The sequence below is a fragment of the Siphateles boraxobius genome, unplaced genomic scaffold, assembly GCF_051911475.1.
Source record: "Siphateles boraxobius isolate OS27281-9 unplaced genomic scaffold, OSU_SipBor_1 61, whole genome shotgun sequence".
Classification (NCBI taxonomy): domain Eukaryota; kingdom Metazoa; phylum Chordata; class Actinopteri; order Cypriniformes; family Leuciscidae; genus Siphateles; species Siphateles boraxobius.
This window is the reverse complement of record NW_027509188.1, coordinates 641,357-664,711: the sequence shown is the minus strand read 5'-3', so window position 1 is coordinate 664,711 and position 23,355 is coordinate 641,357. Positions and strand designations below refer to the sequence as shown.

At 41.3% G+C, this 23,355-nt stretch overlaps 2 protein-coding genes across 2 annotated transcripts; one reads left to right on the top strand and one right to left on the bottom strand.

The window, feature by feature from the left end:
- The first annotated feature begins 816 nt into the window (after positions 1-816).
- LOC143718575 (uncharacterized) lies at positions 817-2,892 on the top strand. The gene is made up of 3 exons (XM_077209594.1): positions 817-2,027; positions 2,302-2,520; positions 2,610-2,892. Exons 1-3 carry the CDS (start codon positions 1,174-1,176, stop codon positions 2,815-2,817), a joined length of 1,281 nt encoding a protein of 426 aa, XP_077065709.1. The 5' UTR covers positions 817-1,173; the 3' UTR covers positions 2,818-2,892.
- Positions 2,893-2,940: 48 nt separating this feature from the next.
- Positions 2,941-10,033, bottom strand: LOC143718572 (uncharacterized). Its single transcript, XM_077209589.1, has 14 exons — positions 9,757-10,033; positions 8,897-9,584; positions 8,652-8,776; positions 8,231-8,540; positions 8,059-8,138; positions 7,736-7,788; positions 6,556-6,595; positions 6,410-6,477; positions 6,199-6,288; positions 5,782-6,095; positions 5,453-5,631; positions 5,052-5,224; positions 3,725-3,938; positions 2,941-3,429 (listed from the first exon to the last, which is right to left on the bottom strand). The coding sequence occupies exons 2-14, from the start codon at positions 9,036-9,038 to the stop codon at positions 3,394-3,396; spliced, it is 1,824 nt and encodes a 607-aa protein (XP_077065704.1). The 5' UTR covers positions 9,039-9,584; positions 9,757-10,033; the 3' UTR covers positions 2,941-3,393.
- Positions 10,034-23,355: the final 13,322 nt, after the last annotated feature.

The window sequence follows — 23,355 nt, the reverse complement described above, 5'->3', positions numbered from 1 at the left end:
TTCAGGTGAAACATTAAAGTAGACTAGTGTGATCAACAGTGCTACAATTAATCAGTTGCAAATAGAAATATAAAACCAGCCCTAATTGAAAGAAAACAGGTTGACAAAAAGATTGAATATAATGAGTGATTTATAAGCTATTTTTTGTATGCCGGTGATTTTTGACCAGAAACACCACAAGTGTAACAAGTTGACAAATTTGTTAAAAATAGTGATTTAAAGTGTTAATTTTTGCATTATGATTACAGTCAAACCTAAACATTGTGTAAGAAAGAGAATGCAAGGAAGCATTTTGTAACCCATTTTTTGATTCAGGAAAAAAAAAAAAAAAATGCAATTCATTAATTTATAACACCTTATGTATAATTTTTTTTTAATGAACATGTCTATTTTGCGTAAAAGTCAGTGAACCGTAACAAACACAGTGCACAGTAAAAAAGGAAACAGCAACAATGAACAAGCTACAGAAAATGAAAAAAGCGAAACTACTATACTAACTATATACAATAATTATATTTATACTATATGTTGTATATACTATTTATAATAACTATATACTTACTAGGTACTGTACTAACTCAAGATAACTACCCTATGGATTGTAGCAGAGGTCACAGATTGTTTGCATTTCTTGCAAACACGCATCTTAGGCATCTTTTCCTCTTGGCTGAGGAACTTGCCAATGAAGTACCTGCAGTGGTGGGGTCTGCCGTGTTGGGGCGAGCAGTGGTGCGGGGACGAGCACCAGCTGCTTCTTCATCATCTTCTTGTAGTTTTCTGAAGAGAAGGAGAGAGCTTGGTGTGCGTGGGCCATACTACGGTGGCCGGGAAGTGCAAAGCAACATTACAAAGACTGAAACATTTTAAAAAAGCTCGAGACAAATTTACATTTTGGAAAACATTTTTACCTACCATAAAACACAATTACATGGGCAAAACACTTTTACCAAGGACAAAACAAATGAACATTTTAGAAAACAAATTAACAAGACGCAAAACACTTTTACCAGTCCCGAAACAAATTTACAAACATAGATTCCTCACGGAAAAGGAATGTACCACATACCGGAAGTGACGAGGTGAAAGCGGGTGATTGGTGTTGTTGGTGAGCGCGGTCAATTCGTGTTGTCAATGTGGAGTATATGGCGTGAATTAAGTTTATGGTGACCGAACATGGACTGCGGCCGAGGGATGTTTTGCCCGTTTTGTGGCAAACACATGAACAGCTTAACGCGGTTTTGCTTTACGTGTGGTCGGTGTTTGGAGTTCTTAAAGGACGCGGACCAGACGGAAACACCAGACATAACGTTACTGCATCATTGCGTTCAGTATTTTTACGAGGGCCACTCGTACGATGTAATCGTGGACATGATGTCAAATCTACACGGTGTAAACATCAGCTTGAGGACTCTTAAAAGTAAACTGAACGAAGCCGGGATGTACCGCAGAAAAGATTATTCCTCTCCAAACTCCGTGAGTAACGCCATCAGATCTGAACTTCGTGGACCTGGACAACTATTTGGCTACCGCACGATGTGGCAGGTACTTAAGCAAAAGTACAATCTTCGAGTGAAGAGAGATGATGTGATGAATATCCTCCGGGAGCTTAATCCCCGAGGGTGTGAGAGCAGAGCACGCAGAAGGTTTACAAGAAGAACCTATCACTCAATGGGACCTAACTATATGTGGCACGCAGATGGTTATGATAAACTTAAGCCATTCGGTTTGGCCATTTCGGGATGCATAGATGGATTTTCACTTAAAGTATTGTGGCTTGAATGTGGACCAACAAATAATAACCCAACAGTGATTGCTCACTATTTCATGTCATGTGTGCGAAACCTCGGTGTCATTCCCATGAGACTGAGGACTGATTGCGGCACTGAGAACGGCATAATGGCTGCAATTCAATGTACCCTAGGCCACCATCACAGTGACTACTACTCTGGAGCGTCCAGACACATGTACGGCTCATCTATAAATAACCAGCGTATTGAGTCCTGGTGGTCTATATTTAGAAAGGGAAGGTGAGTTGTCTTTATATAGGTTCATTGCATCTTTGGTCATTTGGTTTTCTTCTCAGGAACGAGTAATGAAAAACGAGATAAATAAAGATCAATAAAAAATGTAAAACAAATCCTGCCCGTCAGGAAAAGTAGTTGTTCCTGAAAAGAAAATCGAATGACCAAAAGATTCACAGACCATACATTTAATTACAACTAACCTTTGATTTTATTATTCGTTTCAAACATATGTGTATATACTTTAAGTATAACTAAACATTTTTATCCATCTCTATAGGTCTCAGTTCTGGATGGAGTTATTTGCAGACCTTAGAGATGCTGGATACTTCAATGGGAGTCATGAGCATCAGTGCCTATTGAGATATTGCTTTGGTGATGTTATTCAGAAGGACTTGAATGAGTGTGTGAGACTGTGGAACAGTCACAGGATTCGCCCTTCCAGAACAGCAGCATGTCCAGGAGGAGTGCCCAATGAACTCTACTACTTACCCCACATGTGATATATTGGTGATAAACAGATCAAAGTATTAATATAACGTTTTAACTTAAATGAAAAGAAATGCAATTGTTTTCTATTTAACATAGGTTTGGCTCCAGAGACTGCGGATTTCAAATGGAACAGGCTGAACTGGATGCCCTTCCTGAGGCCAGCCTGTCAATGACTCCTTGTGGGGACCCAAACATGCAGGAGTACTTGGACTTTGCCATGGAACACAATCAGTTACAGAAGCCAGAGAACTGGGAGTCTGCATCAGAACTGTATATGAAACTAAAAGAAATTGCTCAGCTATGAAATTATAAAAAAGTTTTTTTTTTTTTGTAGTGGTGAAACACTGCTGCCTGTCTGAACACAATATTTATGAATCTGTCACCCAAAGCTTAATTGTTTTTAAGTGTGAAGTAAATGAATCAAAAATAGTAACGAGTATTTATTACACTTTGTAGTATAGAAAACAAAAGTTCTTGTTTCTTTATCTAAAACAGTGATTCACAAGGGGATCCCAGTTTGAGAGTCATGGATCTAAAACATTTTCAAAATGTTAACTGAGAAAAGAACATGCTCACATACTGTAACATTATAAAAACAATTTTGGCAACTGCACTTTAAAGTGCACTTTTAACAACAACTTTTTCAGAGCCTTAACTCTAGGGGTCATCCATCATATAGCTTAGAAACAGCCAAATCCTGGACTATTTTGAATTCCAAAGTCCATTTGTGACTTAAACAAAGTGTATGAGTCTAGGAGTGGTAATCTCAAAGAGTTTGAACATGTATTTGCCATTGGGAACGCAGAGTCATCCAGGAACTCTATTTGTGGGAGTGGTTCCAAGCCAGATGGGGGAAGTGAAGACAGCCCAGTAGCAAAGATCAGAACATCTTCCACAGACACAGCAGCCTGGCCTTCTGCAAAGAAAAAAACAATTCAGATGGTAAATGGACTACATATATATACCGCTTTCACCACTGACCCAATGGCCACCAAAGCACTGCACATATTTGCCTCACATTCACTCACTCATTCACACACCGACGGCGGTGTCAGCCATGCAAGGCGCCATCCAGCTCGTCGGGAGCAGCTGGGATTAGGTGTCTTGCTCATGGACACCTCGACACTTGGTCAGGTGGAACCGGGGATCGAACCACCAACCTTTCGGTTTGTAGACAACCTACATGAACCACTGAGCCACTGTGAACAAACCTTCACAATCAAGAAGATAGTCTGCCCAGTAGCCCATGGTTTGACTTTCTTTAAGTCTTCGATTACTCCCCGAAGGACTGAGGTCAGGTTTGAAGAGTATCTCAAGTTCAAAGCAGTGAGTCGCCTTTCAGAGTGGTACAGTACAGGGGCCAGCAAAGTAGGGTGTTGCTGTAGTGCAGTCAAAAACTCCAGGGTTGAAAGACCTTCTCTGAATCTACAGTGTGAACACAAACATTGTTTCACTGCTGTGTAGTGCCAATTGAATTTAAATTATCTAAAGAAAACTATTAAATATTCTCTTCTCTACAATTACTATCCACCTTAACAAACATACATTTGGAGGAAAAAATTATTGTGTTGAAAATTGATTTAAGAAACCCTATTTTTGCGTTGCACATTAAATGTTAATTGTTACAAACTAAGTATAACACACAGAAACAAAAGACTGGAATGACACAGACGGCTGGGTGGCTTGAGCACTCATACGATGCCTTCAGAAAGTCTACACACCCCATGCACTTTCAAAACTTTGCGTTATATATTCAATTTAAAATAGTAATAATAATCTTTTTCCTCATCAGTCTACACACAATACATCATCATGACAAAGCAAAAACAGGTTTAGAAATTGTTGCAAATTTAATAAAAATTAAAAACTGAAATATCACATTGACACAAGTTAATGAACCATTTTCTCAGTATGCTGTTTAAGCACCTTTGGAAGTAATTCCAGCCTGGATTCCTCGTGTATGAAGCTACAGGCTTTACACACCCATCAACATCACCACACTCTTAATATCTGTTTTTATATTATATAATAAAACCTATATAACCCTTTACACACCCATCAACATCACCACACTCTTTATATCTGATTTTCAGGGACACTCACTAGAGATACTAATACATCTCTGCATGTCATGATCTCTGAGAACTGAGGTCAGAAATAGATTCAGATCACTTTAAGGAGTAACTCGACTGATTTTCCTCTATGGAAGAGTTAGTCAGGAGGAGAAACCTGAGATCTAATTTCTGTTTTTGCTTTGTCATTATGATTATTGTGTGTAGATTGATGAGGAAAAGGATTAATATGTATTTTTAAATTGAATCTATAAGGTGTGAAGACTTAATGAAGGCACTGTAGTTTGACACAGAATGAAGCAACATCACATCAGTTGAAATACACTAAGGTACAAATTCTGTCACAGTGACAAATTGATAACAGACATACATGCCTGCATAAACCAAAGATGGGGACCATGAGGCATTTCAAACTAAAAATTCTTACATAAAGAAGAAAATCTCATCACCACAAATATCATATTACCTGTCAATTACAGATGAGTTGCGGTCAATAATATACCATTGGAGGTAGTCTGACACGATTTCTTTCTTTTCTTCCACAGTAGCCACATGTCTCAGACAACCTGCTGTCTGTAACATTGTGCTGTGTCTCATCATACATTCTTGCAGAGCATCCAATGAAGCAGCATTCTCAATCTGAAAGACATGAAAGTGGGCATAAACACCCCAGTCAACAACTGTATGCAATGTATCTCCGTGCCTATTTTTTAATGACATACATAGCATGGTGTAATCTTACACTATCAAAAACTAATAAATTAATTAAATTCTGCACGTAATATAGGAAGTAAACATTGTCTCAAAACACTGCAGGAACTATGTAAAATTCTGCCCTACCATACCCTAGCCTTATGCTATTCTCACCTCTTGCAAAGCTTTCCCTATTTCTTCATCAGTTATTAAATTATTTGTTGCTTTGAATGAAGGCTGGCCTGCAAGATAATGTACAAGATCTTCCGACAGGAAATGGGGTCCTGGACCTCCATGCACAACTGACACAGCAATCATCTTTCCTGCCAGGTAGTATTCATCCTCCCTAACAGCTGTGAATTATTGCAAAATATTAATTCATATTGCAAAATAAAACAAACAATGCATTACTGTATATACAAGCATGTCATGTGATATATATGGTCAATGAGCATTAACCAACCATTAGTAGCCTATAGTACACATCTAACCAAAATGCATACCATTTGCATTGTAGACCAAGAACCGATGTCCTTCTGGTCCATCAAAAATGGGCCGGTCTTTTAGGTGTTTCATTAGTAGAGTTAAAAACTCTCGTCTTGGACCACCAGTGTCAATTCCCTCTTCCAGAACACCAGTATCATCAGTAAATTTCACCAGCATGTCACAGGTTTCAGAATATGTTGTACGCTTGAAACCTCTGACTGCCCCATCCCAAACATTAGCCCTTGAGATGTTGAACCGGCTGACTTTTTTATGATCAATAGGAAGCGACAGGTTTGCTACGATGTCAGGTAATGTAATGTCCGTCTCCTCCCTGTAATGACATAAAGTGACTTCATTTGTGGATATTTCACATATATTAGAACTATTGTACAGTGAAAAAACTGGAGTGCTATAGTCAAAAGCTGTCATATTACATTGCTGTGTGTTGGAAATTCTTCACATTGACAGCAACCGGCTCTTCGTCCTCTTGCTCAACATTTGGTGAATACAGGTCTGTGTATTTACTGTTGGGAAATTACCATTTCCATGTTAAAACATCTTACAAACAAAAATGTCTTCCCCATGTAATCAGTTAAATAAATTTAAATTATGTCAGCCTTTATCTTTTTTTTTTTTTGTACTTACCTGTAGCAAGAAGTTTTTTCTGGATTTGTTTCAGGTGGATCCAGATCCTCAGCATCAGATATTACTATCTGAAAAACAGATTAAAATGTCTGAAACAACAACACTGAAAGCAAGAAATGTCATGCTGCCACAGTCTGCCTTATTACCTGCCCTGGCTGAATTGTTGATGATTGTCCATGTGCATCTCTGAAACATGATAAAAACATATTAAAATGATTAGCTCCATGATAAAAGCTATAAGGTAGTTTTGAGTAACATGTAGTAGTAGAGGGAACAGAAGGATTTATAATAAAAAATTAAAAAAAAAAACATTATTTTGTTATAAATCACATTATGCATAAGGTGTTTTCTGTTTCAAGTTCATCCAAGCGAATTCTATTATCACATCAACAACTTAAAAATAAATTATTTCTTAACAACATGTGGATAGAAGCGCTTCCTGGACTCAAATCTGAGTTTGTTTGAGTTTCTTTTTGAATGGAAAAGGTATAAAATAAGAGAAAGCTCAAACTACTAACTTTTAACTATTAAAATACTTTTTTTGTATTGCAAGTGGCCAAATCAAACAGAACCAATTTAAAAGAACTCTGATGCATTTTGGCATCAAGCCTTCGTCAGCGAGTCAAACGGATGAAATGAGAGACAATGGGACGTGTCCAAAGTGTTCTGGGCTAGAGTGGGTGTTGTAGACCTCTTAAAACCAGCAGGTGTCCTTCAGGCCTACAATAGTCAAATCATGTAAACATTATGTATTCAGACAAATTTCCTATTGGTTGATTACCGCTTGAAGAAACCCATTGTCTCTCATTACATTTATTTGACTCCATGAAAAAGGCTAGATGCCGAAACGTTTCGGAGTTCTTTTAGTTGGTTCTGGATGACCGTGCCACTTCAATAAAGGCCTATAGTACCAATGTAGGATCGACAATGATGTGGGACAGTGGATACCCCTCACTTCATTCTCACGTGTTTTTTTTAATGGTTTGGTTAATTTATGTTTATTCACCTGCAAGAGGTAGGGAGCGAGGGGGCACTTCAGTCAGTTACAGAAACAGCAGATAGCATGTAGCAACGTTGAGCTTATGTGCAGCAATATAAATGTATGTATAATGTGTATGTTAATAAGTAGTGAAATATCTGCTAGTACTTTTATCAGTTTGTGAATTAAATGAAAAAAAATGTGATATTGCACTTTACCTGGTAGTGAAAGCACTGTAGCCCAATAAAATATGAATTATTATTATAATTTCCAGTCAAGAAATAAAGAAATAATTTCAACCCATGCACGCCTGAAATTTCCTTTGTGTCCAAGTGTGCAACACCTACCTTTCATCTTCCAGTTTGAGTTTGGGAGTACTTTGATTTTGTGGTTCAAAAATCTGAGAGGAAAGGATAAAATGATCAACAACTTTCAACAGCTTCCATTATTTTTCCATTACGACATGCAGTATATATCAATGCTGAATGGTTGTCTGTGCTACTGAATAATAGTAACTGCAAAATAATAAAAACAAGCCTTTTTCCACTAAAATATTGACCAGGACATTGATGTTATGCTTAAAATCCAATGTACATCTAATAAATTATATGAAAATGAATAAATACAAACATACATAAATGTTTTAAAAAAAGAGAAATAACTGATGTACCAAAGTGTCAGCTCGATTGAATTCAGCTGTGCTCCTTGTTGTGATGACAATTTCAGAATCAGAGTCTGAGGTATCGTACTCTGGGGAGAAAAAAAAAAATCAAACCACCATTATTTATCCTCCAGCAGAGTATCTAAATATGTAAAAATATTGAATTATGAGATCCACTAACCTCCTTTAAAGTGTTTTTCTAGGCAAATGAAAAAAGTAATCCTGGAATATGTCTTCCCTATTTCCTTTTTATATTCTGCCAATTTAAATGGCCTTTCTGATCCAGGCACATGGACCACCTCTGAGCAGTCTGGATACAAAAGGACATAAGGTCCTTCGTGCATGTCCTTGTTAAATGTTCTCATTTTCTTGACAGCTTGTTTCAGTAGATCAGGTGCTGCTACCTCTGGGTCTGTAAATAATGGGAGTGTTTTCCCTCTTAAAGGTTTTAAATCAGTTCCATCATGTGGTCCCATCAATCCTACGTTTATCTAGTAAAATAACAAAGATATAATTAATGTATAGGTAAAATAAATACAAACACAAATACATAAATAAGTTAGGACATTGCAACATTGTATAGGACGGTCAGTACAACTTACCTGGACGTTTTTTCTTTCTTTAGGCCTATATCTTCCTTTTGGCCCATAGTTAAAAGACTGTCGTTCTTTTGACTTCGAGCTTCTGTACTCCATGAACTGTTTGTATGATGGGCATGGTTGTTCTGCTGAAATGGACAGAGTTCCGTTTCAAAATGAAGCCGTTTGAAGCCGCTCGAAAAATCATTAGCATTACTACTCACTTTTATTCACATGTCCTCAGATAGCTAGCGTTTTGCTACACTTACTTTGCTTAGCACTGTCCGCCTGTCGAGAAGTCCCCTGTGTTTCCGTCTGGTCCGCGTCCTTTAAGAACTCCAAACACCGACCACACGTAAAGCAAAACCGCGTTAAGCTGTTCATGTGTTTGCCACAAAACGGGCAAAACATCCCTCGGCCGCAGTCCACGTTCGGTCACCATAAACTTAATTCACGCCATATACTCCACATTGACAACACGAATTGACCGCGCTCACCAACAACACCAATCACCCGCTTTCACCTCGTCACTTCCGGTATGTGGTACATTCCCTTTCCGTGAGGAATCTATGTTTGTAAATTTGTTTCGGGACTGGTAAAAGTGTTTTGCGTCTTGTTAATTTGTTTTCTAAAATGTTAATTTGTTTTGTCCTTGGTAAAAGTGTTTTGCCCATGTAATTGTGTTTTATGTAGGTAAAAATGTTTTCCAAAATGTAAATTTGTCTCGAGCTTTTTTAAAATGTTTCAGTCTTTGTAATGTTGCTTTGCACTTCCCGGCCACCGTACCATACTGCCTTGATTTTACATAGGGGGACACCAGCGCACTTTAGGGCACTTTGCTTCCATGTGGGATCAATTTCCTTCCATAGCACGAATGCATTATAGGCAGACATCAAGCATGTTATAGAAGAGTGCCATCGGCCAGCGAGCCGTCTTCCTCCCACTATAAGCAATATTCTGGAATATTGTACACACACATACACACAAATTTAGTATATCTGCTGGCATCTAGTGACAGTTCAATTTACATTTTGTGCCATTTAGCTTAGAATACAAGTTAACAATAACGATCATAATAATCATAAACAATAATAATAATAATAATAATAAAAACAAATTTGGCAAATACCTTGTCAAGAGAGTCGACTCCACTTTTGGTTTTATTATAATCCAAAATCATTTGAGGGTCCCTGTCCTCTCGCTCGCTGATTGTTGGATCTTTGTGGACTGTGCTCATGAGAAGCACATTTTTGTTATTTTTAGCACAGTATGACACGGTATGTGTCTCCGTGAAAGCAAACAACGATGAAAATCGAGCCCTGCCGCTTGAATTTTTCAAGGCGATTGGAAGCTCCGGCTTGTTCCTGCCCACTGTTCCAACCATTCTTCATTTTTTTTGAAGGAGCTCTGTGCCAAGAGCATGTGACAATATGTCCTTGCAGGCCATGTGTCATTTCAATGACTACACGCTTGCCCTGGTTTCTTTCAGGCTGTGCTCCTGCCGGTTTGGCTGTATAATAATTGCATATGCCAGCAGTAGCTTGTTTTGGCATCACAGGCAGCCAAGATCTTGATTCCATATTTTCCAGGCTTGCTTGGGATGTATTGCCTGAACCAGGCACTCATCCACAGTCATATTGACATCAGGATTGAACATCAGAGGCAGTCTCTCAACCCATTTTTCCCAGATGTCTCGTAAAGGTGCCAGCTTGTCATTTTGTCTTCTCACATGCCGTGTTGTTTTGTCATCAAATCTGACAACCCTTGTCAGTTTGTGAAACATTTTCAACGGCATGGTGGCCGGAAAAATTGCCCTCCCCATCGCACTATCCCACAAGCTCCTTGTTGCCTCATTGTTGGATTTGCAAACGCCATCAAGAATGAGAAGGCCAAAAACTGCTTGCATTTCTTCCAGCACAATATCATTCCACTCATTTCCATACTCTTCGCCCCTCTGAATTTGTCATCTCCAGCAGAATGCTTTGAATGGACTTTGTAAAAAATAATTCAAATGCTGACCTAATGTCCTTCACTCGTGTACATGCATACCTGGTTGGTCCAGGGATTTTTCTCTGCCCGTGCTCTCCCTTGTGTTTATGGAGGAGGAGATGAACTCCACAGTATTTCTCCATTCCTGTACAATACTGTACAAACTGTACAATCCTCTTCTTCAGAGGTATTATCCACTGCCTCGTCTGAGGCAGCATTTTCTTCTTCGTCACTTGACTAAGCAGGTATTCAAGGATCTCCTCAGCAGTGTACCTTTGTGCCATTTTGCAGACTGAGAGGACAGGGCTCAAAGTAGCAACAGCTATACCCCCACATACCCAATCAGGATTTTGTTTTTGTTTACAGATGCTGGGATTGGACTGAAGGTTACTAGTGCAGAATCTCAGCCTTTGATCTGACCAGCAACCTTTGATCTACACAGAAATTTTTTTTGGCTCTTCAGTGGTTCTTTGGGGTGGTTGAGGTGCTATATAGCACCACTACCATATAAAGAACCAGTTCAGCCCAGTATGGTTCTTTAGTGGTTCTTCAGTTGTTCTTTGTATAGTTGAGGCGCTATATAGCACCTCACCTATACAAAGAACCTGTTAAGGCTCTGTATGTGTCACGGAACGTGCAAGATAAAAAAGGTGTGGAAACACCAGGGCGGGACGGGAGGGACAGACCAGGGCAGGACAGGGGGGACAGACCAGGGCGGGACGGGGGGGACAGACCAGGGCGGGACGGGGGGGGGAACAGACCAGGGCGGGACGGGGGGGGGGACAGACCAGGGCGGGACGGGGGGGGGGACAGACCAGGGCGGGACGGGGGGGGGGACAGACCAGGGCGGGACGGGGGGGGGGACAGACCAGGGCGGGACGGGGGGGGGACAGACCAGGGCGGGACGGGGGGGGGACAGACCAGGGCGGGACGGGGGGGGGACAGACCAGGGCGGACCAGGGCGGGACGGGAGGGACAGACCAAGGCGGGACGGGAGGGACAGAACGCTTACTCCTGGGAGGCCAGGGCGAAGCAGACAGTCCATCGGGCGGCCAGGGCGAAGCAGACAGTCCATCGGGCGGCCAGGGCGAAGCAGACAGTCCATCGGGCGGCCAGGGCGAAGCAGACAGTCCATCGGGCGGCCAGGGCGAAGCAGACAGTCCATCGGGCGGCCAGGGCGAAGCAGACGACCCCTCGGGTGGCCAGGGCGAAGCAGACGACCCCTCGGGCGGCCAGGGCGAAGCAGACGACCCCTCAGGCGGCCAGGGCGAAGCAGACGACCCCTCGGGCGGCCAGGGCGAAGCAGACGACCCCTCGGGCGGCCAGGGCGAAGCAGACAACCCCTCGGGCGGCCAGGGCGGTGAAGACCCCTCGGGCGGCCAGGGCGAAGCAGACGACCCCTCGGGCGGCCAGGGCGAAGCAGACGACCCCTCGGGCGGCCAGGGCGAAGCAGACGACCCCTCGGGCGGCCAGGGCGAAGGAGACGACCCCTCGGGCGGCCAGGGCGAAGCAGACGACCCCTCGGGCGGCCAGGGCGAAGCAGACGACCCCTCGGGCGGCCAGGGCGGTGAAGACCCCTCGGGCGGCCAGGGCGGTGAAGACCCCTCGGGCGGCTAAGGAACAGCAGACACCGGCTCAGGAACAGCAGACACCGGCTCAGGAACAGCAGACACCGGCTCAGGAACAGCAGACACCGGCTCAGGTACAGCAGACACCGGCTCAGGTACAGCAGACACCGGCTCAGGTACAGCAGACACCGGCTCAGGTACAGCAGACACCGGCTCAGGAACAACAGACACAAGAACTGTAACAGTCACAAGAACAAACACAAACACAGAAACAAACACTGGCTCTGGCTCTGGAACAGACATTGGCTCCAGCTCTGGAACGGGCACTGGCTCTGCCTCCGGCTCTGGAACGGGCACTGGCTCTGCCTCCGGCTCTGGAACGGGCACTGGCTCTGCCTCCGGCTCTGGAACGGGCACTGGCTCTGCTTCCGGCTCTGGAACGGGCACTGGCTCTGCCTCCGGCTCTGGAACGGGCACTGGCTCTGGAACGGGCACTGGCTCTGGAACGGGCACTGGCTCTGGAACGGGCTCTGGAACGGGCACCGGCTCTGCCTCCGGCTCTGGAATGGGCACCGGCTCCGGAACGGGCACTGGCTCTGCCTCCGGCTCTGGAACGGGCACTGGCTCTGCCTCCGGCTCTGGAACAGCAGACACTGGCTCCGGCTCTGAAACAGGAGACACTTGTTCCGGCTCTGGAACAGCAGACACGGGCATGTCCAGGATCCGAGCCAGACGCTCCAGATAGTCCGTGAGTGCCTTGGCGGCCACACAAATGGGCATTTCCGGATCTGTCTCAGACTGGGCAGACGGGACGTGAACAGTCTCTCGCTGGGCAGACGGGACGTGAATAGTCTCTCGCTGGGCAGACGGGACGTGAACAGTCTCTCGCTGGGCAGACGTGACGTGAACAGTCTCTCGCTGGGCAGACGTGACGTGAACAGTCTCTCGCTGGGCAGACGTGACGTGAACAGTCTCTCGCTGGGCAGACGTGACGTGAACAGTCTCTCGCTGGGCAGACGTGACGTGAACAGTCTCTCGCTGGGCAGACGTGACGTTAACAGTCTCTCGCTGGGCAGACGGAACGTGAACAGTCTCTCGCTGGGTAGACAGAACGTAAACAGTCTCTGGCATGGCCCCTCTTCTCCGCTGAGTCCTCATTTGGTCGGATCGTTATGTCACGGAACGTGCAAGATAAAAAAGGTGTGGAGACTCAAATGCAGAGAATGGTAATTTATTACAAAAATAAACAAATACAAAGCAAAAACCCACGAGGGGGAAAAACACAATAAATAAGAATGAAACAACTGAACCTTAACATGAAGTGGGGAACGGGGAATCACGGGGAACAGGAGACATTAGACAAATCAAGAGGGGACAGGTGGAAGAACTCAAACAATAATCAGGTAACGAGGGGGAGGGATCAGACAACGACCAGAGCACATGGCCCAAAATAACAAAACACCCATGTGCAACACAAGACAGGACAGGCATGTGACAGTATGGTTCTTTAAAGACTTTATAAACTCTTGTCTTCTCTTTTTTTAGAATACAATTTAGAAATAATTGAATACAATAAAACAATGTATTTCCTGAGGATAACATATTAAAGGTGCAATGTGTAAAAAATTTGAGTATCTATTAACAGAAATGCAATATGACATCCATAACTATGTTGTCAGTGGTGTATAAAGAACTTACTTAATAAACCGTAATGTTTTTATTACCTCAGAATGAGATATTTATATCTACATAACCACGGGAATCCCCTCCTATGAAGGTCAACATATTGTGACGTCATGTTTCTACCATAGCCGACAGCGAACAAACAGCGTTACAGAGCGCGTTTCGTCACTACCTTGAAAGAGAAGCAGCAGAAAGCTAGAAGCTAGCCATAAACACCGTGAGTAGTGACTTTTCCCTTGTCAGTGGTGTAAAATATGTAGTTGGATTGTTTCATGTAACTTAGTTCTTCTCCCTCGCTTTGTTATGGCTTTGCTATGTGGGGATAAATGTGCTGGTTACGTTCGTGAGACAGCTGATTAGTACTCTTGTCATTGACCGTAAAACAGTAACGTTACAGGAATCACCAACCCGTCGATCGCAGTCGACAAGTCGATCTTGGAAGCATTTTAAGTCGATCGTGAAGAGTTTTCAAAATCAGAGAAAAAAAGCCTATTGTGTGTAGTAAATGGTGTCTAGAGGATGCGGAGGCGCGCGCGCTTTACAATCATGCCATTTTTGCCGCACGCACCTTTGGGCTTATGCGGACGCGTCGAGTTTAAACAAGGCTTTACTCTTTAACCAGCTCAGCCACAGTAACAGCTCATATTAGCCAGCTAAACTTTTACTTTCCTGTTAGAAACAATATATAGTTGCATAGTTTCATGTGGTTCTTCTCCCTCGCTGTATTATGGGTTTGCTATGTGGGGGGAAATGTGCTGGTTACGTTTGTGAGACAATCAACTGATTACTATTATTATATTATATATTAAGACCCTTGATCCTCACCTGACTATGGCTTTGTAAACTTTATCCATAATGTGGTTTATAATGGACTGTGGTACAGAAACAGTGACAATGTTACACACTCTTGGCTTACTCTGGCTATTCTCTGCTGTCTCAGACGACGATATGTTTGTCCAGTTTCAGGCACCGTAGCTTCTTCGAAAGGGAGGGGTGAGCAGTGCGCTGAGCCCTCAGTGCAACTCGCAGCCGAACCGCTAGATGTCGCTAAAAATCACACACTGCACCTTTAAAGCAGTGGTTTTCAACCTTTTTGCCCCCAAGCTTCCCCAACATGTATAAAGATATATTCCAGCGCCCCCACAGGAGACTTTTTGACCTCAGAAAAGCATGCAAGGGTTTTGAAACTGCTTTTGCCATTATTGAAAATTAATCCCTGTTAAACATGTAAGAGTGGAGTAACATATTTAAAATAAATGGTGGGGTGGCCAGGAGAATGCAACAAGACAGGATACTGAAAGCTGTCAGTTGCAGTTTAAATTATGCAGGAGGAGGAATACAGTTGGGGGATGAGAGAAATATAAGACACTGATTGGCTGTAAAATGAACGTAAAATGGGGTTCAAAAGGTATTTAGGTGTTTAGGAAGTCAGCTGAATACAGAAATTATGTCAATAAGACTATATGCATATACTAAATGCTATGTGTCCTTTCAAATAATTTGGCCATATCTTGATGTTTTGTGACTGTAGCGTTCTGTAAGTAGAGTTTTCAATAATTTAATATTATATCATCAACAAAAAAAACTGTGAACCTATACCTTTCTGTTGAGGACTGCATTCAAGAATTAAGTAGGCTACTAATTTCCAATGTGGCATAAAAATATTAATTTACCATCAAAGGCATTCCTAATATTCTGAAAAGTCTCATCACTAAGCATAATACAATATTTAAGGTAATAAATATGGGACCTGCCCAAAATTCAGAATAAAACACTGCAGGCATGTAGGCCTATCAGTGTAAGCATTTCACTCATATAGAGCTGGTCTACACCACAGCCTTCTCTTTGTAATATTAAGAGATCCAGCAATTCCACAATGAGCACTTGTCATTAAAATGTGTTTTTGACACGGAACTAAATTTGACCAGAGCACGCAGAGCACGTACTGTCAATAAAAATGTCATGTCTGGGTGAGTTTTGTGATCTAGGGTTAATCAACAGGATTTCTGTTTTACCAGCATTAAGCTGCAAAAAGTTAGAGGACATCCATGTTTTAAGGTCGTGAAGGCAGGAGATAACTGAAGGGGGCGGAAAAGATGAGTTATGATATAATATTATGTTCCTGTGTATTTTGCGTGAATGAGGGTTGGTGTCTGGGCAGGTAGTATGCCATACGGAACCGTTGCCACTGAACCTGCTTTAATGACGGCAGTGGGGCTTGACAGCCTTAGTCAAACGGGTTGGCGCGTATGGTCGGGTTGCGGAGAAATTGTGAGAGATTATGGTTAGGTCACATGTGAACTATGAGGAAGGAGCAACCTCAGCAGCAGGAGGGAGGTAAAGGTCAGTAAGCTGGGCTGAGTTGAGTGGGGGACACCCTCTTGAGGTGTCGTGGGATAGTCAACGAAACACTGAGGACGGAAGGTGCCCACTTGAAGACCCTACAGATGTTCCCTACTTAGCTCAATCCAGATGGTTGTTATGGGGGGACTGCATTGTGGTTGCAGCCGTTGTGTGTGCTGACGCGCAAAAACACTCCAGCTATTAACACCAGACAGAAGGAGAGTCACATCACCATATGGAAAGAAGCGTAAATGGATGGAGAAGCATAGGTTACTGTAAAGCTACGTCTTAGTTGGTGCTTATCTTGGCGAAAGCCGAATACAAATCAGCATGAAGTATTAACATCTACTCTCGTGTAATGGAAATCATGTATCTAGAATGATGACTTCAGCATCATGCCTTCCGATTTGTACCAATTTATTTTATAACCTGATAACCTTGAATATGACTCAACACATGTGAGCAACGCCGGTAGAGATTGCATAGGATCAGTAAACACTGCTTAGATGTCTTTGGCATACAGAAACAGCTTATGTTCCATACCCCCTGCTTGAACACCTCTGATATCCGTATTAGCGCGAATAGCTAGAGCCAGTGGTTCCAGGAATATCGTGAAGAGCAGTGGGGACAAAGAACACCCCTGACGAGTCCCGTGTGAGAGATGGAAAAAATCTGACACCAATCCATTTGTCAAAACTGCTGCCCTCGGACTGGAATATATAGTTTTCACCCAGATACAAAATCCAGGCCCGATCCCGAACCTTGAAAGGGCTGCCATAAGAAATCCCCATTCCACCCGGTCAAAGGCCTTCTCCGCTTCAAGCGAGAATACCGCCACTGGGTCTAGACTAGATTTACTTTTGTGTATAAGATGAATAAGTCTTCTCATGTTATCACCTGAACACCTATTCTTAATAAAACCAACTTGATCACCATTGATAATATCTGGCAATATTTTATCCAAGCGGGAGGCTAAAACCTTTGTCAAAATCTTACAATTAACTCCTAAAAGGCTTACTGGTCGGTAATTCGCTGGATCTGATATGTCCCTATCCTTTTTAGGAATAAGGGAGATTAGTGCATCATTAAATGTACCCGGTAAAGAGCCTATTTCTAGTGCCTCAAGGTAAACTTTATGCAGAACTGGAGCCAGAATATCAATATATTTCTTATAATATTCAATCAGGAAGCCATCCAAACCTGGTGACTTCCCATTTTTCATTGATGAAATAGCAGTGACCTCTTCCTCCGTTATAGGTGCATCCAGCCTTGTTTTTTGTTCACCAGAAAGAGTTGGTAATTGTAGACCTGAGAAAAATGTCTCCACCTCCTCCTCATTAAGCGCACCAGCAAAAGTATACAAATCTTGATAGAATGATTTAAAAATGGAGTTTATTTCTTTTGATGAGGTTACCACTTGGTTATCTTTTTTAATCATTGATATATTGTTTAACCTGTTAAGCTGCAAGCCCACTTTTGAAAAATCCCCAGAAATGACATACCCAAACTGAAACAGATACAGTTCATGAACCTTTTGTACTAAAAGCACAAGTATGATCTCATTTGAAAGCTGACACCTGGTAGTTTATTGTAAATGTAGAATTAATCATTGTCATAATGAATTTTTTTTTTAAATAGCTTCAAAGTTTTGTAAAGTTATTAGAAATTTAGTTTTATGAAACATCTTCATAAAAATTAAATTGAAGTTGGCCCTGGAGGAATCTAGAAATGCACTGCAGCTAAAGCCATATGTGTGACCATTTTATATTTAAAATCTGAAAATGATAAGTGTAAAACTCTGTATTTAGTTAAATGTTTTTCAAGATCATGTCAAATTACTTTATTTTGACTAGACTCTAAAATGCAAACGGATGTTTAGTCATCTTCTGAGTCATCTTTTCAGTCTATTGTCTCTATTGTTTTGTGGTGCAAACGAGCCCCATTCAGTGTCAGTCTCCCCCTGCACACATTTACACCGCTCCAGACTGGTTATGGCTCTAAATAGGCATTTATTTTGTCTGCATTATAGCTACTAACGACTGGCTATTCACAGGCTATTCATAGGGTTTCAAACCCTAATTTCTTTTATCAAAGTTCTCACTAAATATTTAAAACTGGTATCAAATGCACTGAAACATTTCAGTAAGCATTCCCATTTAGAAAAAAATCTGGGCTAGCTAGCATGTTAGCTTAGCACACCATCAATACACGACCATTTATGAGATTAAAACCATGTTTGTGCTTCAAACTTACTTTATAACGCAAGTCGAGTGTTTTAAATAATCTTCTGTGATCTAATTTGAACAGAAAATGTATTATTTATAGTGTTCTGCACGATGATGAAATCTATATCGATTAGCACAACATTATAAATATAATCTATTATTATGAAATACCTGGCATGGCTTGAAGAACACAGGTAGCTCAAATATCATTGCAATCATGTTTATTGTCTTCAAAACATCTTTATCTGCATGTTACAGCCATATATATAATATAGAGACTAGATGCCCTATTGGCCGCTGTGGCGCAAGAAATGCGGCCGCCATATTAAGCAGGTCATACTCCTATTTGCATTGCATAGCAGCAGTAGATTTCAGAGCACTGTGCAGCAGATTCCTGCTCAAATCGGCGGACCATCACTCGGGGATTACTTTACACAAGTAAGATTTAACATTTAACATTACCGTACTATTAGTTGTATTTTGTGTACAAAATATTCAATGTGTCATGTATCGTAGCTACGTGTATGACCTTTGCAACAAAAAAACCCGCGTGAAAATCAGTTCGGTTTTCAGTGAGATATGATTAATTAAATGCGCTGGCAGCTCATTGCACCTGCCAAACAGATTACACTGAGCGGGGCGGGTGACCGGTTTAAGATGGCGGCCCCACGGCTCGTCCGCGACAATAGGCAGTAGCGGTCGATAGGGCGTCTATCTATATGATGTCTATGGTTACAGCGATCTCTGTCAGCTACTTTCTGTATCGGTGACGTGCTGGAATGTCACATGACTATGGGTCTTCTTCATGATCCAAATATGGACTATTATTGTGCATATAGCGCCCTCAGGCTGTTGGTATGAATTGAAAACACAGCACATCTCAGTAAGAAGCGATCATAATGATTACATCGAGGCATTTGGGTATAAATTCATTGGGTATAATTGAGTGTTTTTTATGAATGGACCAGCTGACGCTCATAATTCATATTAAAGGTATCGACTCATTTTTTATTTCATAACCCCTGACACAAATTAAGACATAACTGTCACTAGAGGTTTCTCAGAATACAATTGTGGTCAAATACTGAATCTTGAGTCTTATATCTTTTTAATGATGTATAGTTTGTCAAGGTATAATGTTATGCCTCCGAAGGGTCACCACAAATAAAGGAGAGAAAGAATACATTTCATTTCTCAGAACTGCTGTTTAATTTCACATTGTTCTTTTCATCAAACCGGAGTTCGGCTTATTTACAGCTATCTGTATCGCCGCAAGACATCAGATACCGCCGTCACGTCGAACCAGCGCAGAACAACCCCCCGGCAACTTGACCCAACAGCTTTTGTAGAGAGCAAAGAACCTGGACTGACAGGGACGTCACAATACATTAAATCTGATAGTAAATTTGAACTAAATAAAAAAAAACACTTCAGTGCGCCGACGCACTGGCGAACGTTAAGAGGTTAAACTATCTTGCTGCTTCAGTTGTCTCGCTTATAATCTACCATTCTTTTCACCACCTTCATAAAATTTAGTTCTAAGCCTAAAAGCATATTCAGCCTTTTTATTATAAATAAGATTTAACTGATATTTTAATTTACAAATATTTTGGTATTTATCATTTGAATATTGTCTCGCCAAATCCTTCTCCAATTCACGTATTTCTTTATCCAAAGTTTTTTCTCTTTCTAAATTACGTTTTTTTACTTTTGTCACATATGCAATTATCTTTCCTCTTATATATGCTTTGGACGCTTCCCAAACTGTGGATACTTTATCTGTGGAACCTATATTGATTTCGAAGAAAAATTTAAGATCCTTTGTTAACTCCTCACTAAACATTTTGTTTTGCAACAACATAGTATTGAGCCTCCAGCGACCCCTTTGTTTTATCCGTGTTCAAATCTATTTGCAACTTTACAGTGGCATGATCACTAATGGCAATGGTACCAATCTCACAACCTACAACTGACTCTACCAAAGACTTTGATATTAAGGCGAAATCTATCCTTGAATACGTTTTATGACAATTAGAATAAAATGTATATTCCCTAGAACTAGGATTAACTAATCTCCAGAGGTCTACTAAGCTAAGGTCCTCCGTCAACAAATGAATAGCCTCTCTGTCCCTAGGTGAAGACCTACCCCTGGGTTTGCTCTTGTCAATTATCCCATCCATCATCTGGCTAAAATCTCCTGCCAATATAACCTGCCCCTCTCAATCACCTATTATCTTGTTAATTCCATGAAAAAAATCTGGCTCCTCTTTATTATGTTCATAAATATTACACAAAATTGTTTGAACCCCATTAATTAAAGCTTCCAAACATATAATGCACCCATCCTTATCATTATATTTCACAGCATCACAAAGCTTAAATTTTTATTAATAAGGATCAAAACACCATTTTGTTTGCTTGAATATGAACTATGAAAGACGGTGCCCAACCAATCTCTTTTAAACTTTTTTTGCCTCTTCCTCTCCTACAATGTGAGATTCCCGGATAAATGCTATATCTGTATTTTCAGATTTTAAGTATGTCAGAACCTTCCTCCTGATACACCTGAAGATGTATGATTGATTGATTATGATTGATATATGATGGGGGCTGTGTGTTTGACAATGTAGCAATTTAATCTGAAATATGTTTGGAACATGTAAGTAGCTGACATAAGCCAAACAAATATCAGATTAAATTGCTACATTGTCAAACACACAGCCCCCATCATATATCAATATCACTTACACCTACATCTTCAGGTGTCGCCGCCATTCCGTCCATTATGCAGTGTTAACTGAATGGCTGAACTCCGTCAGATACTTTGACTCCGTGCTTCCTGTAATGAGAGCTGTCAATCAAGATAGACAATTATCTTTAAAATATAAACAAGACTATTGATTATTCTAAAACATAAAACTAATATCTAACACAAACCCACGCACACACAAATTCATACGAGTTGCAGAAAGAAAGAGAGTGAGGAAAGAAATGAGTTCAAGAGTGAGATTGTGAAATCCCAAGTTTCTATATGCACTTATTAGGCGGGGTTATTAAATGTTATATCAAAGCACCAGTTCAGTTAAGAGTCTGGAGGCTACTTGCTTGTCCTTGCGTTCCTTTTGGGGATTCCTTTTGTCGGCGTAAAAGGGTGTTTCCCGGGTTTGTTGACTGGCTGTTGGTCTTGTCCTCGTGCCGGAATAGATATTTGGGCTGCCAATCACGTGGTGTGTTGGTGAATGGATGGAGAGTCTTTGAAGCTGGAAAGCGGGCTTTGCAGTCGAATCATTTAAACAAAACTTCTCAGCAAAACTTAACTTAGAATCGAGACTCTCAACGGAAAAGAAAATAAGCTAAGAAAAAGAATGGAAATTGAGACGATAGTTGTTAGATAGCTTGAATGAAGCTGTTTAACCCATGGATGTTCTTCTGATCTTGTTTGGGTTCTTTTGTTTGCTGGTCTACATGGTTACTCGTCTGTCCGGTTACCAGTCATGGCTTCTCCATGACTTCTGTAAATCTGCTCTAGCAAACAAATTCACAAAGCAAACCTCAACCCAACTTAACAAAATCTCTACTAAAATTCTCTACTGGCTTTTCGGGTCCTAAGATTTTAAACTCAGCTGTTTGTCCAGCCTCTTAGATGAGTTCTGACCAATTAGGCACTGTCTTTATTTGGGAGGTGGCGTTATCTTCACCTCTCATCGTAAATCATGCGTTATCTGTGATCTCTTTACTCTCCGGCTCTAGCAGAGTACAAAAGTGTACAGTTTAGACACGATCCCTATTATAAGAACACAAAATATTTTACACAGATTTCAATCAAGCCATCTTCTAAATTAAGAACATTTGATCGTACTGATAGGAAACAAGACACACTTTCATTCAAACATCTAATAGTCATAACAATTACATGACTTGTATGTGATCTAAGCATAATAGCCGCATACAGAGGTGGTAGATACAATATAGGATTATGTAGTTGAACAATGTTTGATTAGAAGTCCGTCAATAATTGTTTTGGGATGATTTTAGGTATTTTTATTTTTAAAATCTCAGTCTCTGTGGTTTTAGGAGATTCCAACCATGGGGTCGTCAAAAGGTCCTTAAAAAGGAGGTGGTCTGTTTTAAATCCTTTGTCTTGGGATCAACCAACCTCTGCCGTTATCTTGGTCTGTTCTGAGCCGTGCCATCACTGAACCAATCAGCCTTTTCCAAACTATCTAACTTTGACCAGTTCTTCCTCTATTTAGGCTCATCTCTTTGAAGCTTGCAGGGCCATAAAGTCGTTTTGTAGACTAGCTGGAGCCGGGGTCTTTACGGTTCTGGAATTATGGAACGAATCACCTGGAAGATTCATATGTTTGGTTCGTCCTCAATTCCTACATCTGCTTACATTCAAAGCTCTTCATGACCTTGCCCCCTCATACCTCTCAGATCTGCTTCTTCCATACAATCCACCCTGAACACTTCACTCCTCCACAGCTGCTATTTTAACTGTTACAACATTCAGACTGAGCACCATGGGGGCTAGAGCCTAAAGTTGCTCTGCCCCACGTCTTTGGAATTCTCTTCCACCTCACATTCGTCAACTTGACTTTCTTCAATTCAAATTGCAACTTAAAACTCATCTGTTTAGATTATCTTATCCTACATGAATTTCATCATTTCATCTTAATTCCCTGGATTTTTTGGTTCTTAACATTTTGATTGTACTTATTATTTTGATTTTACTAATGATATTATTGTTGGGCTAGTATAAATGTTCTGTTTTAATTTTGTTCTGTAAGGTGTCCTTGGGTGTCTTGAAAGGCGCCAACAAATAAAATGTATTATTATTATTATTGACACAAGGAATGTGACAGCTGAATCCCATGTCTTGCATACGTCTGTGCGTGGTGGTTCTTGAAGCACTGACTC